This window comes from Amphiprion ocellaris, chromosome 16, assembly GCF_022539595.1.
Source record: "Amphiprion ocellaris isolate individual 3 ecotype Okinawa chromosome 16, ASM2253959v1, whole genome shotgun sequence".
Lineage (NCBI taxonomy): Eukaryota > Metazoa > Chordata > Actinopteri > Pomacentridae > Amphiprion > Amphiprion ocellaris.
In genome coordinates, this window is record NC_072781.1 from 30,569,069 (window position 1) to 30,584,534 (window position 15,466).

Below are 15,466 nucleotides of genomic sequence, written 5' to 3' on the forward strand. Positions count from 1 at the left end.
ATGAAGAAAAAAACACTTGTGATTCAATAAAAGTTTCAAAAACCAAGCTCCTGACTGTTTAAATGTACACGTACACAGAAATATAGTGTGCTTGCTGCCAAAAAATAAAAATTACTTCATGAAACTGAAGCATATGGAGGAAAAAAACACTTAACTTTCCCAAAAAAACTCAAGTGAATGTTACCAAAACCAAACTCCTTACTGTGAATTTGTCTAAATGATCATATATGTGCATGTAAATATGGTGTTTTTCTGCAAAAACAACCTGACGCAACTAAAGCATACGAAGAAAAAAAATAAACTGCTAATTATTTTACAAGCTATTTTCCGTGTTCCAATAAATGCCAATAGCTGCTAAATGCTATTTAGACAAGAAAACACTCAGTGGTGCTCAAACAGAACCCCATGCTGCAGCTGGAAACCTCCATCGTCCCCGGGGAGGCGTTAATATGAGAGGAATGTTAAGAGACAGCAGCAGGGACTTCATATCGAGTCAGTCGTGTGTCATTGTAGATGATCGATTTTCTGCCCTGTAGCTACAGCAGAGTGTCGGAGTGTGAGTTTGTGTGATACCGAGGTGTTGCCCTGACTGCTGATAAGGAAAGGGATCGATAGGAGTCTATAATGACTGTGTGTCCACCCTATCGTACTTTGGTCACTTCATCAAAAGCACAAGCAAAGCACTAAACATCCCCTCATTGGTGTACATATATACAGAATAGAACAGAACTCAGTGCACATTATCAATAAAAGTCAAGTGATTCATAATTGTATCACCTTGCAGTAATTGCATTACTTCTCAATTGAACTGTAGGGTTTTTGTCCTCATGCAAAATTAAGAACTAACACTTTAGACTTATATTAAAATTAAAGGCCCCACAGCAGCAACTCAATGCAAAAAAAAAATGCAATTACTAAGATTTTAACCTTTAGTTTTTCAATATTTCATATGTCCACATCAAGTTTTGATGATAAACTCAACCCTCCTCAATATGCGGAATGTAAGAGTAGCACAAACTTCTTGAAAGAGCATTCTTTAGACATATTTTTCAGCTCTTGTCTGTTTGAGGTGTTGTGTTGCTTTAATTTTGCCTTTAAAATACAAAGAAAAGGTGTTCTATTGGACTCAAATCAGGAAATACACTTCATAGTTTCATGATTTTTTTGTCTTATTTTTTTGTTTCTCAGAAAGTTGTGATTTTGCCAGCGTTCGGTAGATGCTGGAATATTCCTCTACTGCAAATATCTTGTCAGCCAATATTTAGGTTTACCCACATATGTTCTTACTTGCATCAATAAATGTCATCTCCACAACACCTTTTGCACTAATGCAGCTCCATACGGTCACACTAACACCTCTGTGCATTACTGTCAGGACTATGCATTCACAGTACTAGTTCTGGTCAGCACAGGCAAAAAAAAATTAAGAAAAAGATGTAAAATGACGACAAAGAAACACGAAGTGACCACCAAGAGACCCAAAATACCTCCGTGCTTCACTGTCTGGACTATGCATTCAGTATACTAGTCCTGGTCAGGTTCACACCAAACATGCTGGACTCCATCTGAGTCCAACGGATTTATCAGCGAACCAAAGAATGTTCTCCCAACATTCACCAGGCTTCTTTTCATGTTCTTTAGCAAAGTTTTATCCTGCAATTTTGTGCCTAGGACCAAGCAAGAGTGTTTTTTCTTGTCCTTCACCCATACATCTTGAAGTTAGGAAATATCCTGCACACTTGTCACAGAAACTCTGATTCCCATGGATAACTCCTGTGCCAAGTCTGAAGCAGCTGCCGTCTGTTTTTCACAGCTAGAATGTGAAAATAATTCACTGTCTGTGGAGTCATCTTAGGTCAACAGTCACTGCAGCCACTATTAGTGGTACTATGGCTCCCTCTGTACCTCCTGGTTACTGCTGACATGCTGATTTTTAGCTCCCTCCTGGATCCTTTTTCATCTTTGTGAAGTCACCAACAAGAATCACGGTTTTCCTGACATTTTTTTTTTTTTTTACCACATAGAGCCATGATGCAGACACAGATACACAGCTCATAGGTCCAAAACTGGCAATGCTCTGCTGTTCACAACTAATTTTATAACCATGTACATGCATTTAGGCTGATTGGAAATCACAGGTGGACTGTTTTCAGTTGAGTTTCAACTTTGGGACTTGAATTTCTAATAATCTCGTAAAGTATTTGGTTTTGATTGTTCCTAAAAGGAATTACTGTCCTGCTAATTTCAAGGAAAAAGCAATCATTGAGAGGTGGTGCAACTTGGAATCATTTGACATTCAAGTGACATTGCACTGGGGTGTACTCGCATCTGTTGTATACCGTTTTTAGGTTCAAACCCTCAGATATTCTGAATTGGATCATCAAAAACTTGCCCTACCATAGCAATGATGTACTAGTTTTCTTTCTTATCTACGTGTGCACTGTCCTTTCATTGCATAATACTTAAATAACACAAATCTAAAACACAGCAACATCTAAAAACATCATCAGTTCATCATATTTTTCAGGCATCGACACATCTCTGAACTTTATGAGCCTCCTACAGTTTGATTTTGGACAAACAACAAGACTGAAAACAATCGTCTGAACTTTGCAACTTACTTCTGCCAACAGCTGATACAGAACATCTGGATTCTATCTGCCAGAAATGAGGCAAGTGAGCCAGAATACCGATGACAAATCACAAAATTAAGGCAGTGACCAAATCCAAAAGCAGTGCTTACATCTTTTAAGACTGCATGTGATTAACAGTGAAAGAAAATATCAGTAAAAGTAGCACAGAGTGTAGAATATGAAGGTGTTAGCAGCACTATATTCTATAAATGTCAGGTTTTGTCTCATGTATCACATATAATTATATTCCAGGATTTATAGAGGCTGTAGTAAAGGACATATAACGCAGATTTTCTCTGAAATGTAGTGAAGGAATGTTGTAAAATCTCACCAGAGCAGTCCTGGGTCTGCCATTCCAAACACTGTCCGTAGGGGAAGGAGATGACGTAGGCCGAAGAGTCGACGCATCGCTGAGTGCTTCCACACCACATGCACTCCATGGCCTGGCTGGTGCAGTTAGCACAGCTGCTACGTAGAGCGCATGGCGTCTTACAGGGACGAGCGCTCTGACTCTGTGGACTCCCTGAATAATGGCACAAATACACAGAAAAGACCAGAAACGTGAGTGTTATTTACTGTAGATACTGTAGAGATAATTAAATCATGAGGTAGACGCTCACTTGGAGGAAATTACAACTTCGTGAACTTTATTCACTCATTTTCAACATCCTTGCGAGCGTATTCTACAACTATAAACTGTAATATACCTGATAATCCTATTGCATTAGCTGCATCACATAGGAAAGGATAGATTTAGCAGAGCTTCCACTTTTTTCTCTGTGCCAGTTATTGGTTTATTCATGGAACAGGATAGAAAATGTAATTGCGCTGAAGATATTTGATTACCAAAATTCTATTTTCATGTACTGATAGTTTTGCCACTTCTGGGTGATAAAGCAACTTTGATTCCTACATTTTATCATCTCTTGGTTCATCTACGAAACTGAAAATTAATCTTAACCACAAGTTTAAGCTTCATTCTGCGTTCTGATCCCATTTCTTCACATTTTCTGTTCATTCTTTCTCACCGGCAGGTTTTTCACAGATCAGGCCGTCGGTGGTGGCCGTGCAGGGGTTGGCCTTCAGACCGGCCACCTGCGCTCGCTCCAGGTAAGCACAGAATCCGGAGTCGCTGGGTTCTCCAGGTGACCATCTCAGGCTGGTGTTGGTGAACGGTGAGGCGTCCTCCCAGCCCCAGTACGACACGTTGATCTTCCTCAGGCCGACCCACGGAGATAACTTCTGCAGAGGGGGAGGACATACAGGTTTTAACGTGATGCTTCAAGATTCTTTTGCTGATTTTGTTTCTCAATTTCAAATCTCACAATGATTGGACACCATGAAGTATAAATTCAGACGTGTGGCTTGTAGAATTGACTGGAAAATTATGCTTTTGTTGGTTTAAAGTCAGGACTTACTGATTAAAGAAAAAAACTCTCCTAATACACTGTTTGAAATCACAATCATAGATGAGGCTTAAATACAGAAGCTCTGTTCTGTTGCAGTTAATGTAACACATTACAAAGTTCTGTTTTTCTAATTGCATGTTTTTGTATTTCACTAAGGGCACTTTAAGAGTGACAAGAAGTTGTCAGTATCAAGAAGTAAGTAGATATGGATTTGAAAATGGCTGTTCTGGTTGCATCTGGACTAATCCAGTGACATCTACATACATCTTGTGCCTCTTGCAGCATCGTGGGCATGTAGTGATTTAGATTGCCTTTATGTACGTTGCAAATGCTTATTTTTGGGAGAGGGCAACATCTGAGGAGTTTGTTTTTGGAAACTTTCTACAGCTGCTCACATTAATGGTCGCTAATTGATAATCTACAATAAGCTCATTTGAGAGTAATTATAAATAAATCGATCCAAAGACAAGTTTGTTTGTTAAAACATGTCACATGTTTCATTTTTAGGTTGAGAAAAATAGAATACATACAATACATTAATACATACAACCTTTAATGTTAAAAGGTAACATCTACGAATGGATTTCATTTATTTTAGATAACGAATTGAGATGTTTACGATGTATATTTGTACATATTGAAAGCAAACATGGCATTTATCATGTCTTTTGTCTATTTCAGTTTCACTCTTCTTTTAATGTCAATAAACCTGTGGATAAGGAGTTGAATGTCTTCAGAGTTTTGATGTTTGGAGGGCGTTTATCTTACTGTCAAGTTATCTTCAGCCTGTATACCGAGGGCAGTACAAGCTCAGTTAATTTTAATGCTAATGCTAATGCTTTAGGGTTCATAAAACCCACCAGAGGGTTTGAGAGGCATGTTGCATTTAAATCAAGAGGGAAAAAAGGACAAAATTAAACAGATTTTCAACTTTTTAGATGGTTTTTGACGTGTCATTAAGTCAGGAAACAACCAAATCTAAGTCCAACATTGTGATATTTAATCAAAATCAACTTATTCCATACGTCTCACTTCAAATTTTATCAAAACTAAGTCATTTCCACTAAACAGGTTCTGTGAAAAACAAAAAAATTATGTTTGTTATTGCAATTGAAAACCCATAAAAAGACTTAGCTGCCATAAACAGCATTATGATAAAAATCATAGGAATATTTAGTAGAACTGCAGGCTGAGTATATACAGAGTAGGAACTTTTTTTTTTTTTTTTTTTTTTTAAAGTAATTTGTAAAATATCTATAATATGTGGAGCTCCATTTGTTCCAGTGTTGGTAAGACGTCTGGGCACCTGGACAAACTGTTTGCTACACATACCGATTCCAGATTTTAATGATGTTTTTGAAATAAACAAGCAAAGAAAGGTTTTCTTTCTGAAGATTTCTGGCATCATAACTACTATTCCAAAAACTACTTGGGGTTAAAAGGTTCAGAGGTGCAGTTCACTTTAGAAACCGATCAGCAAACTGATTTCTAGGCCAGAAAAACTTCAAACTCTCCCTCCAGTAAGGAATGGAATTAAAGAAACATGAGAAAATGATTTAGACTGCAGATCAGCTGCCAGAATCACTACAAGAATGTTTACAGCAGCGATAAACTAAACCAATCCCGATAATCTCCTGATACGACTCTTCTTCTGTTCTGTTGTTGTTTGATTCTTTTAGAAACAAAAAGTGAAAATAATGATGCCTAATTGTATGCAGCTCACATTTACACAAGGACACCATCCTAGAAGCACTGAGGGGAAAAAAAAAACCTCAATAAAGCGTACATAAAAACAGCCACGTACAGTAACGAAACTAAAATTAAAAGCCGAACTGGAGCCACACAGTAATGCAGCTTCGTCTCTCTTTGCCAAGATGTTCTTTTACAGAAAGAATCAAACCTTCTGCAAATTACTGTAATCGTTGTAAAAGCATTCAAGACTTTCAAAGAGCGTCTAATTTACAGCAGAGTGACTGAAGTGCAGTTCAGTGAGTATTTGAAGTACCTGCTGACAAAACAAGTGTGATTTCTTTAATAACGGTCCATAATTAAAGTAACATTACCCACAAAGAGCGTGTGAAAATTTATCTATACTGCAGTAAGTTCATGTCTGTCTATACAGCTATTCCTGCACATGTTTTAGATCAGGGATGTCAAACACGCGGCCTGCGGGCCAAAACCAGCCCACCAGAGGGTCCATCCTGGGTGGCGGGGGGGCGGAGCAGGTGCAGAGCAGCGCCGCTGCTGGGGAAAAATCCTAGAGGAAACACTGATTATCTATAGGTTATTATGTTGTGATTTTACTGGTCCGACCCATTTAAGTTCAAACTGGGCTGAATGTGGCCCCTGAACTAAAATGAGTTTGACACCCCTGTTTTAGATCCTTTAGTCAGCTTTTCTTTTCTGTGGAGAAGTAATAAGACATAATTAATGCAAACTGTGGAAAAGGTTTACCTTTATCGCCTGAAACTATAAAAGGGGGATTTAAAAACTTTATCCGCAATCGGAGGCACAGAAAAAAGGAAAATTAACCACATTATTGCTGTTATGGATGTTCAAACATTTGCTCCTGAAGCTGCACATTTATCATCCACATGTGGTCAAACGACATTTCAACCTTTGACATCACAAGTGGGCACTTCAATCTGTGTGGGAGCAAAAGTAATGAGCTAAAAACATTCCCGTCCTGGCTGCCAGTTGTTTTTCAAACATCTGGCTTCGCTAAGATGAAAGGTGATGCAGCTTATTTCTGAGCTTCATGGTGGGCTAAGAAAAAAAAATATCTCTGGCTGCTCATAGTTTGTAAAAAAAAAAAAAACATCAAAATCTCATGGTGAGAAATTTCACTCCTCTGTACTTGATACTGTGAAAATATGTCTTTTTTGACAAGTCTGAGCTTTGATATTAGTCTGAATATTAAAATAAACCAGGCAGGAGAGTTGTGCTGCACAGAAATCAACATTTTTACATCTGATGTTTCACTTCAAACCTCATTGGTGACGTATGGAAATACAGAAAAAAATAAAACCACTCCGTTGCCTCCTTTTATTAATTAGATCATGGTAAATAACTCAGTTTTTACGATCAAAAGCACACATTCCTCAGCACCCAATAATAAATAACAGCATATTTATGATGTTGACTGAACACACTGACTGGCATTTCATAATAAATCACATTATTATAGAAGCAGCATTGTGTTTACTGTGTCACAGAATGGACTCTGGAGGATTGTGTGAGTCCAGTCGTCCACATTAATCAGCTTGACTGTATTTCATTCTCTACTGTTAAGCTACATTCAGATACAGCTGTTTAATTAGATGTTGTGTTGCAATAAATGCACTGTGGATCTGTGAATAATTTGCATCTCTCCCCATTTTCATTATACACCAGCATAGACACAATTATTTAGCAGCACTCATGAAAGTATCTTAACCTTATAAGAGCTGACGAAGCTTTACAAACTTCTTCGGCTGAATAACAGCAACAAAAAAAGACAATATCGGTATGTTTCATGATTTAAAATGCTGTCAGGAAGCTTCATTGACAAGCTAAATTAAAAAAACCTAAAGTGTGCATGTTTGAAACTTGAATTTGATGCCATAATTAACTCCCAAAAAAGTGGAACAGCTTTCATAAACGCCACACCAAACTGCAGTTCCTCAAATGACCACTTGAGGTTGCCTCAAAAAGCCAATCATTTCCCATAGACTCCCATGTTAAAATGTTAAAACTTTACAGCAGAAATAAACATGTTGACTGTCTGGTACGAAAAGTTTTGTTTCTACGGTTAATTTCCCCATTCAAGACCAAACTGGGGTGATTTTTTAAAAATAAAACCTACCCATTTAAATTGCATTAAGGCTTAAATGTATGTACAATTAAAAGAATGGCTGCTTTGAGTTTGAGAAGTGTTGATTTTTTAATTAACCAGGAGTTAGGAGGAGTAAAGGCGCTACAAAGATGGTGACAGTCCGAGTCACCACACTGAACTTTGAAAAAGCTCCTCAGGAACTTTCGTCTGTCTTTTTATACACTCAGTGGCTGTTACTACATACAAGCGCTAACTTTGCTCTGTGCAGACCTGAAACATCACTGACAAACAGGAATTCCAGGCATACTTGCCAAGTCTGCTTATTATAAGCAACTTGGACTTGATTTTCTATACAGTCACTTGCAAATCTCATCAGTCCAGCTGTCCACATCAATTAACTTGACTGTATTTCATTTTCTACTGTTAAGTTACATTCAGATACAGCTGGTTAATTAGAAATTGTGTTGCAATAAATGCACTGTGGAGCTGTGAATAATTTGCATCTTTCCTAATTTTCATTATGCACCAGCTTAAATGCAATTATTTATCAGCACTCTTGAAAATATCTTAACCCTGCAAGACCTGAGGAAGTTGTTCAGCTAAATAACTCCAACAAAAAAAGACAATATTGGTATGTTTCATGATTTAAAATGCTGTCAGGAAGCTTTATTCACAAGCTTAATTAAGACCTGCAGTGTGCATGTTTGAAACTTGGATTTGATGCCATAATTAACTCCCAAATAAGTGCTTTCATAAACACTGCTAGCATGAAGGAAGCATTTCCACCCACCTTGTCCTGCAGCTGATACTTCTGCAGCTCCTCCAGGACAAAATTGACTTGTTTGTCTGTGAGCAGAGAGGCGATGTTCCCTCCCAGGTTCTTGCAGTAGTGCTGGGCGTTATCGTAGCTCTCCTTGCTGGAGTTGATCCTCAGGCAGGCCTCCCCGACGTGCTGCCATCCCTCCCCGCACAGCTTACCTGCACACACAACGATAAACATGCAAGTTACGGCTTTAAAAGTCAATTCAATCTGGAATTTGATTGTGTTCCTGCAGTAATCGCTGATTTTCATAATCCTACACAACAGAAAACACGCATGCCGGATGAATAATGAGACAACTTTGCAGGATCTGATGTGCTTTGGGGTAAAAACTGCACATTAACAATAAAAGTAGCATTAAAATAATTAAAATGTTAATGTTAGCTAATTAACCCTCCTGTTGTCTTTATTTATGAGCACCAAAAAATATTGTTTCCTTGTCTGGAAAAAAACAAAACAAAAATTCAGCAAAAAATTCCCCAAATTTCTGAAAATTTGCAAAACCTTCAGGAAGAAAATTCCAATAATTCCTTAAAAGTTTCCCTTAAAAGTTTTATTTAAAAAAAAAAAAAAAAAATTTAAAAATCCCCCGATTTGGCAAGAAAATTCTTGGAAATATTTTTTAAAAATGAGTAAAAATCTTCCAAAAAAATCCTAAAAATATCTAAAGTAATTAAATATATATCAGTAAAACTTCTAATATTTTCTTTAAGAACATTTACATAAAAATCTTTTTCAGATTTTTATGTGAATGTTCTTAAGAAACATTTTTAACATTTCTTTTTTTCCACCAAAAAATGTTCAAGGATTTCCTAAAAATGTAGAAAATGTGGACATCAGAAGTTTCACTGTGAATTTTTTTTTTTCACATTTTTAAACTTTAAAACAGGTCAATTTTGATCCGCAGGACAGCACAAGGGTTAAAGATCTTCAACAGGCATTAGCGTTTTAACTTGTGGGTATATCTGTGTTTAGCAGTTACCGTGGCTACTGCAGCAAGCAAATGATTAGCAGGTTAACACTTTGCAATGTTATCATACCAAACTGTTTTGTCATCATGTTTACATACAGGCAGTTAGCATTTGTCAATTTTAACCATGTTCTTTCCACTGTAAGAAAACTGAGCACATTCCAGACGACATAGGAGCTTCAGGATAAACGTTTGCACCTTTAGAGTGAAGAGGAGTGAAAAGCAGACAAGAGAAGAGGATAAAACTACTTTATATTTACTTTGTTGAGCTGAACCAGGCTTCATTAGTCAAGCAGGCAGAAGCAGCAAATTAATCCAAACACAGGGAGAAACAAGCAGAGAAGCTCGAAACTGCTGCTGAGTGAAGGCTGGGAAACAGTCTGATCGGGAGCAGGTGGGCAGGTAGACCAGGTGAGCATTCAAAAAGGGGGTGTGGCCAACTGCTTTCCATGGAAACCAGGAAATCAAGTCTGCTTGGTATCTGTTCAGTTATTAGTTTTTAAATATGTGAATTAGACAAACATGGTGCAGACTAGAGTGGAAAACTATTTTGTTTAAAAAAAAAAAAAAAAGAAACAAATAAGCTTATACACATAAAATATTCAGTCAGATGTACTAAGGACTGTTCAGGGCATCTGATGAGGACAAAAAATTCAGGACACATGAGACAGGTTTCCAAAAAACAAACAAAAAAAGAGTTTAATTACTGAAGCTGATCAACAACAATAATAACTGACGCCCAGCAGGTATCAACAAAACTCAAGGAAAGTTGCACATAAAATCAAAAGGGCAACAGAGGCATGAGGAGAAAGAAAGCAAGTAATATAAGAGGTTAAAATAAAAATAGTGGCACCAGCCAGAAGCAGATGAGGAACAACATGAGAACCGAGTCAGGTGAACATGAGGTGAGCAAGCAGACAAACTGGGAACTAAAATAAGACAACGCAAGACAAGACACAGCCACTCAAAGACCAAACCAAAGAGGGTGAAGCATACAATCAAAAAGTAGAAAAATGCACAAAGGGAGGAAGTAAAACAACTACAGACAAACACTGAGTGGAAATGCTAAAAAATATTGACTTTGTAACCGCAGCATCATCTAACAACTTTACTACACAGATGAGTTAAAAAATATGAAAATATTTCTTGTTTGTGTTGTAAATATAGATTTAACAAATCAATGTTAGAAGCTGATATAATTGTTAATTTATGCTGTCATGAAGCTGCAAAATCTGGGGCTGAAAAATGACTCAAAAAGCGAGTCATTTCCCATAGATCCCCATGTTAAAATGTTAAAAATTTACAGCAGAAATAAACATGTTTACAGCCTGGAAAAAAAACAGTTTGGGCTTCTATAGTTAATTTCCTCATTCATGATAACCATATGGGGTCGAATGTTTTATAGAAATCACCCATTTAAATTGTATTAAGGCTTAAATGTATGTACAGGGGGAGTTCTGTTCCAACAGATTGATTTACGTCAATTTTCACCGCAAGTTGGAACTCTGGAGAAAATGTAAACAAAGCTGTTACGTGCATCATAATATTGATCAGTTTTTCATAAAAGACATGAATACCAATGACTTTCATGCATGTATATCATTTTACAAGAACATAAATGAATATGTTCCACTGTTTTTACGACTTGATATAATAATGCCATGTTCGTCGGTGTTTCGTTGTTCCGAGCGTTTTATTGAATCTAATTTCACTTCCATGGTGTGTTACCCTTAAGGCAGCATAATCTATGTATTTTTATTTTGAAAAAAGCCTTTATTTTAAAACTGTCTGTTGAGGTTGTCACTTCCTGTTTGCTATTCTCATGTTTAGCTTTACACACATACGTGCTATTCTTGATGCACGGCCCTCTATAAACGCCACAGAGGCAATGTCGTAAGTAATTAACTTAATTTGTGGACTTACTGGTTAAGTTAAAAGAATTTATTTACATGCATTTACATTGTTTTAATCTGTTTTTTGTTGCAGTTTTCACTCTGTAATGTGCATCAAGAGCCACAGTAAAGAAGTCAAGTTTGCTACGATTCATGATTCCTTTTGCAAGCACAAGTTTAACTAGTTGAACAGCTGCAGCTTTTACCATCACCATTTTCTTTGCCATCAGAAGAGCCTGACTTGGGAGCCATAATGAAGGGCAAAAAGTTAGCAAATGTAGGGTGGTAATAACCGGAGAATGTAAACAAAGCCATTTTATAGCGCCGCGTGACAACATATTCTTCCGTTCCGCTCGCCAACTAGTTCCATGTAACCACTTCTGATGTAACAACAAAATGCCGTCATAAACCGAGGACCCCCTGTATAATTAAAAGAATGGCTGCTTTGAGTTTGAGAAGTGTTCATTTTTGAATTAACCAGGAGTTAGGAGTGGCAACAGCCAGAGCCACCAATCAGAACTTCAAAAAAGCTCTTCAGGAACTTTCGTCTGTCTTTTTATACAGTCAAAGGCTGTTGCTACATCCAAGCACTAACTTTTTGCTCTGTTCAGACCTGAAACATCACTGACGAACAGGATTCCCAGGAGTTAAAAATATGTTATGTGCAGGATAAAAGGGAAAAAAAGTTAAGTAAACCTGGGAGAAAAATTCCCCCATAAAAGCCATATATGCTCTCATTGTCCTGATCAGGGTCACTTGTGTCTGCTGGGAGGCTATAATAGTAGAGCGGCCGTTCAATTAGCCACGATGAAAGGGAAGAAAAGTCATTCTGCCTCCACTGAGCACCGCTGTTTATTTTGGTCTGCAGGACTGATTACATTCACAGGCCCATAATGGCTTCCATCATCGAGCTCTCTTGCTACAGCAAAGAAAATACCTGCTTTCTCTCTTTTCCTGCGAGCGACAGAAATGGGCAATAATCGACCGAAACAAGAGGAGAAAGACGGAGAGTAAAAATAAATAGATAGATTGTATTACAGTCTTTGTGTAAAAGCAGAGATAAACATGTCAGAGTAATTAGTCATAACATGGTATCTGGAGAAAAGGCCACAGTTGCCACTTTTAACCAGCCCAGCTCATCTTATCCACACTGTTACCACCAATATATCTCCACAAACAATTACAGAAAACCCACCAGCTTTGTGTTTTCTGCCGTCACGCTAATGGGCCCACGTATAAAGACGTAATATATGTGCGGCCGGTGAAAGATTTCATCCTAAATGCCACAATGCTCACATGCAAAATGGCATTTACAAGCCGCCAAAGTCTCAACGGCGCGATATGGGTTCCTGCACGGTAGCCGTGACCGCTAATTTTTATTTACACAGAAAACAGAAGCACGGTTTATTGAATTCCTCTACAGTAATAGTTTAAAACAAATCGAGGAAAAGCAGCCTTTTATAGATTCTGGTTTCTTAAGAATAAAACAATATACTATGTACTGGAATGGGAATTAAAGTGCAAAGCTTGGAGCTAAACTGTACCTGAGTTAAAAGCCAGCAGGAAATTAACTGGTTTGCTGGAAAAAAGAAAAATAACCACTCAAGCAGAGAGGATTCTGTCAACGGTATCAACACTCAACACAAATATCAAAGATATACGATTTGGCTGTCCTCTGTATTTGGACATTCTGCAAACAACACAATCTGCAGGACTCGTGGCAGCCCAAATAAAATGAATAGCTAAACTATAAGTCAGGATGAATGAAGATTTGGATCATTTTTTTTTTAAAGATTTTTTCAAATATGTAAGTTATACGTAACAGGTGCTTCAACAGTGTTCAAAAGAGACATACACTGCCCGGCCAAAAAAAAGTTGCACACTTTAATATTTCATTGGACCACCTTTAGCTCTGAGAATAACACACATTTGCCGTGGCATCGTTTCGATAAGCTTCTGCAATGTCACAGCATTAATTTCTGTCCAGAGTTAGATTAATTTTCTGCCAAGATCTTATATTGATGATGGGAGAGTCGGACCGCTGCCTAAAGTCTTCTCCAGAACATCCCAAAGAGTCTCAGTGGGGATGAGGTCTGGACTCTGTGGAGGTCAATCCATGTGTGAAAATGACGTCTCATGCTCCCTGATCCACTCATTCACAATGTGAACCCCATGAATCCTGGCATCATCATCTTGGAACATGTTCATGTCATCAGAGAAGAAAAACTCCATCGATAGAACGATTTGGTCATTCGGTATGTTCAGGTAATCAGCTGACCTTATTCTTTGGGAACATAACGTTGCTGAACCTGACCAAACCCAGATTATAACCTTAACCCCCACAGGCTGGTAGACACTAGACATGATGAGTGCATCACTTCATCCACCTCTCTTCTTACCCTGATGGTCCCATCACTCTGGAACAGGGTAAATCTGGACTCATCAGACCACATGACCTTCTTTCATTGCTCCAGAGTCCAATCTTTATGCTTCATAGCAAATTGACTCTTTTTTCCCCATTTAGCCTCAATGATCAGCAGTTTTCTTAAAGCTACACAGCTGTTTAGTACCAATCCTTTGCAATGTGCATGTGGAAATGCTCTTACTTTCATGATTAAACATAGCCGTGAGTTCTACTGCTGATTTCTCAAATGATTTCACCAAACATTTAAGAGATCTACGATCACGATCATCCACGAGTTTGTTCTGAAAATATTTGTTACTCGAAGATGATGGTTCTCCACTATCCTTCAGGTTTTAATAATGCATTGGACGGTTCTTAGTAGGTTCTTCTTAGTACGTTTTTCTTTAGTAGTTTCAGAAATCCCCTTACTTGTTTTCTTTGCTTGACGCAGGCCAATAATTTGACCCTTTTGAAACAGATTAACATCCTTTCCATGACCACAGGATATGTCTTCCAACATGGTTGTTTCAGAAATGAGAAGTTCCTCACTGCATCAGCTCGGGTTAAATAAGTTGTTGCAGCTGAAACATATTCATCACTGCAGGAATTATCCAATGGAAGGCTCTTACCTATTTGCTCAGTTAAATCTAAGTGGTGACTTTTTTTTTGGACAGGCTGTGCATTAGAAGGACAATTGCAGGAATGTTCTGTATTAAAAAGTCTTAGCTCTAAGTGTTGTTTGGGTCTGCTGCTCTTTGGTATCAAGAGAGGAAATTAGTAGAGAAAAAGGGAAAGAAATAAAAAAAACCCTCTTCCTTAGCTCATTTGCACTTTGCCCTGAAGAAAGCAGGAGCTGCAGTGTCTTCATGTACATGCCAGGATGAAGATATTTTAAACTACGGAGTGCTTTAGTTTGGAGATATTCTTCTCTACCAAATGTTTCAAAAACTTTTTTTTCCTCACTTTGAACTGAGTCCCAAGTACACATTACGTTATATGTATTTAACCCTCTGAAACCTAAAACCTGCTAGGTGGTTTGAAAGGGATGTCAACTTGCTTTTTTTTCTTATAAAGTGCTAAAATTACACTATTCTATCACAACCGTATCCTGTTGCAAAACTTAAGCAAATCTAATCTTAAAACTATGACATTTCATCAAGATCACTTTATTCTACATGTCTCATTTAGAAATTCTCCAAAACCAAAAAATGTGCAACAATCAGATTCTGTAAAAACAATGAAAAATTAAAAAAAAAAAATAAAAAATCCCGCAGTCACTAGTGCAACCAAATATCTACTCAGCAGCAACTAACAGTCACATGACAAAAATTCAGGGACATTTCTGCTTACCTCGGCTAAACTGCAGGCCGTGTTTACACAATACAGATATTAGGCAAGAGTGGTAAAAATATAAATTGTTAAATATTGATAGTATGCGCAGTCACGTCTTTTTTTTTTTCAGTATCAGAAACACCTGTGGAACCTGGAAAAATGTTGTACTAGTTGACTCCAGGTTTTAACAAT

The 15,466-nt window shown here is 37.6% G+C and overlaps 1 protein-coding gene across 2 annotated transcripts in view; it reads right to left on the minus strand.

The window, feature by feature from the left end:
* Positions 1-15,466, minus strand: part of atrnl1a (attractin-like 1a) — a 395,368-nt gene that overhangs the window by 270,789 nt on the left and 109,113 nt on the right. For both annotated transcript variants that reach the window (XM_055018323.1, XM_055018322.1), the window contains 3 exons: positions 8,647-8,834; positions 3,662-3,875; positions 2,965-3,156 (listed from right to left, as the gene is read on the minus strand). In XM_055018323.1, coding sequence (XP_054874298.1) covers positions 2,965-3,156; positions 3,662-3,875; positions 8,647-8,834 — 594 coding nt within the window. The remainder of the gene's footprint in view (positions 1-2,964; positions 3,157-3,661; positions 3,876-8,646; positions 8,835-15,466) is intronic.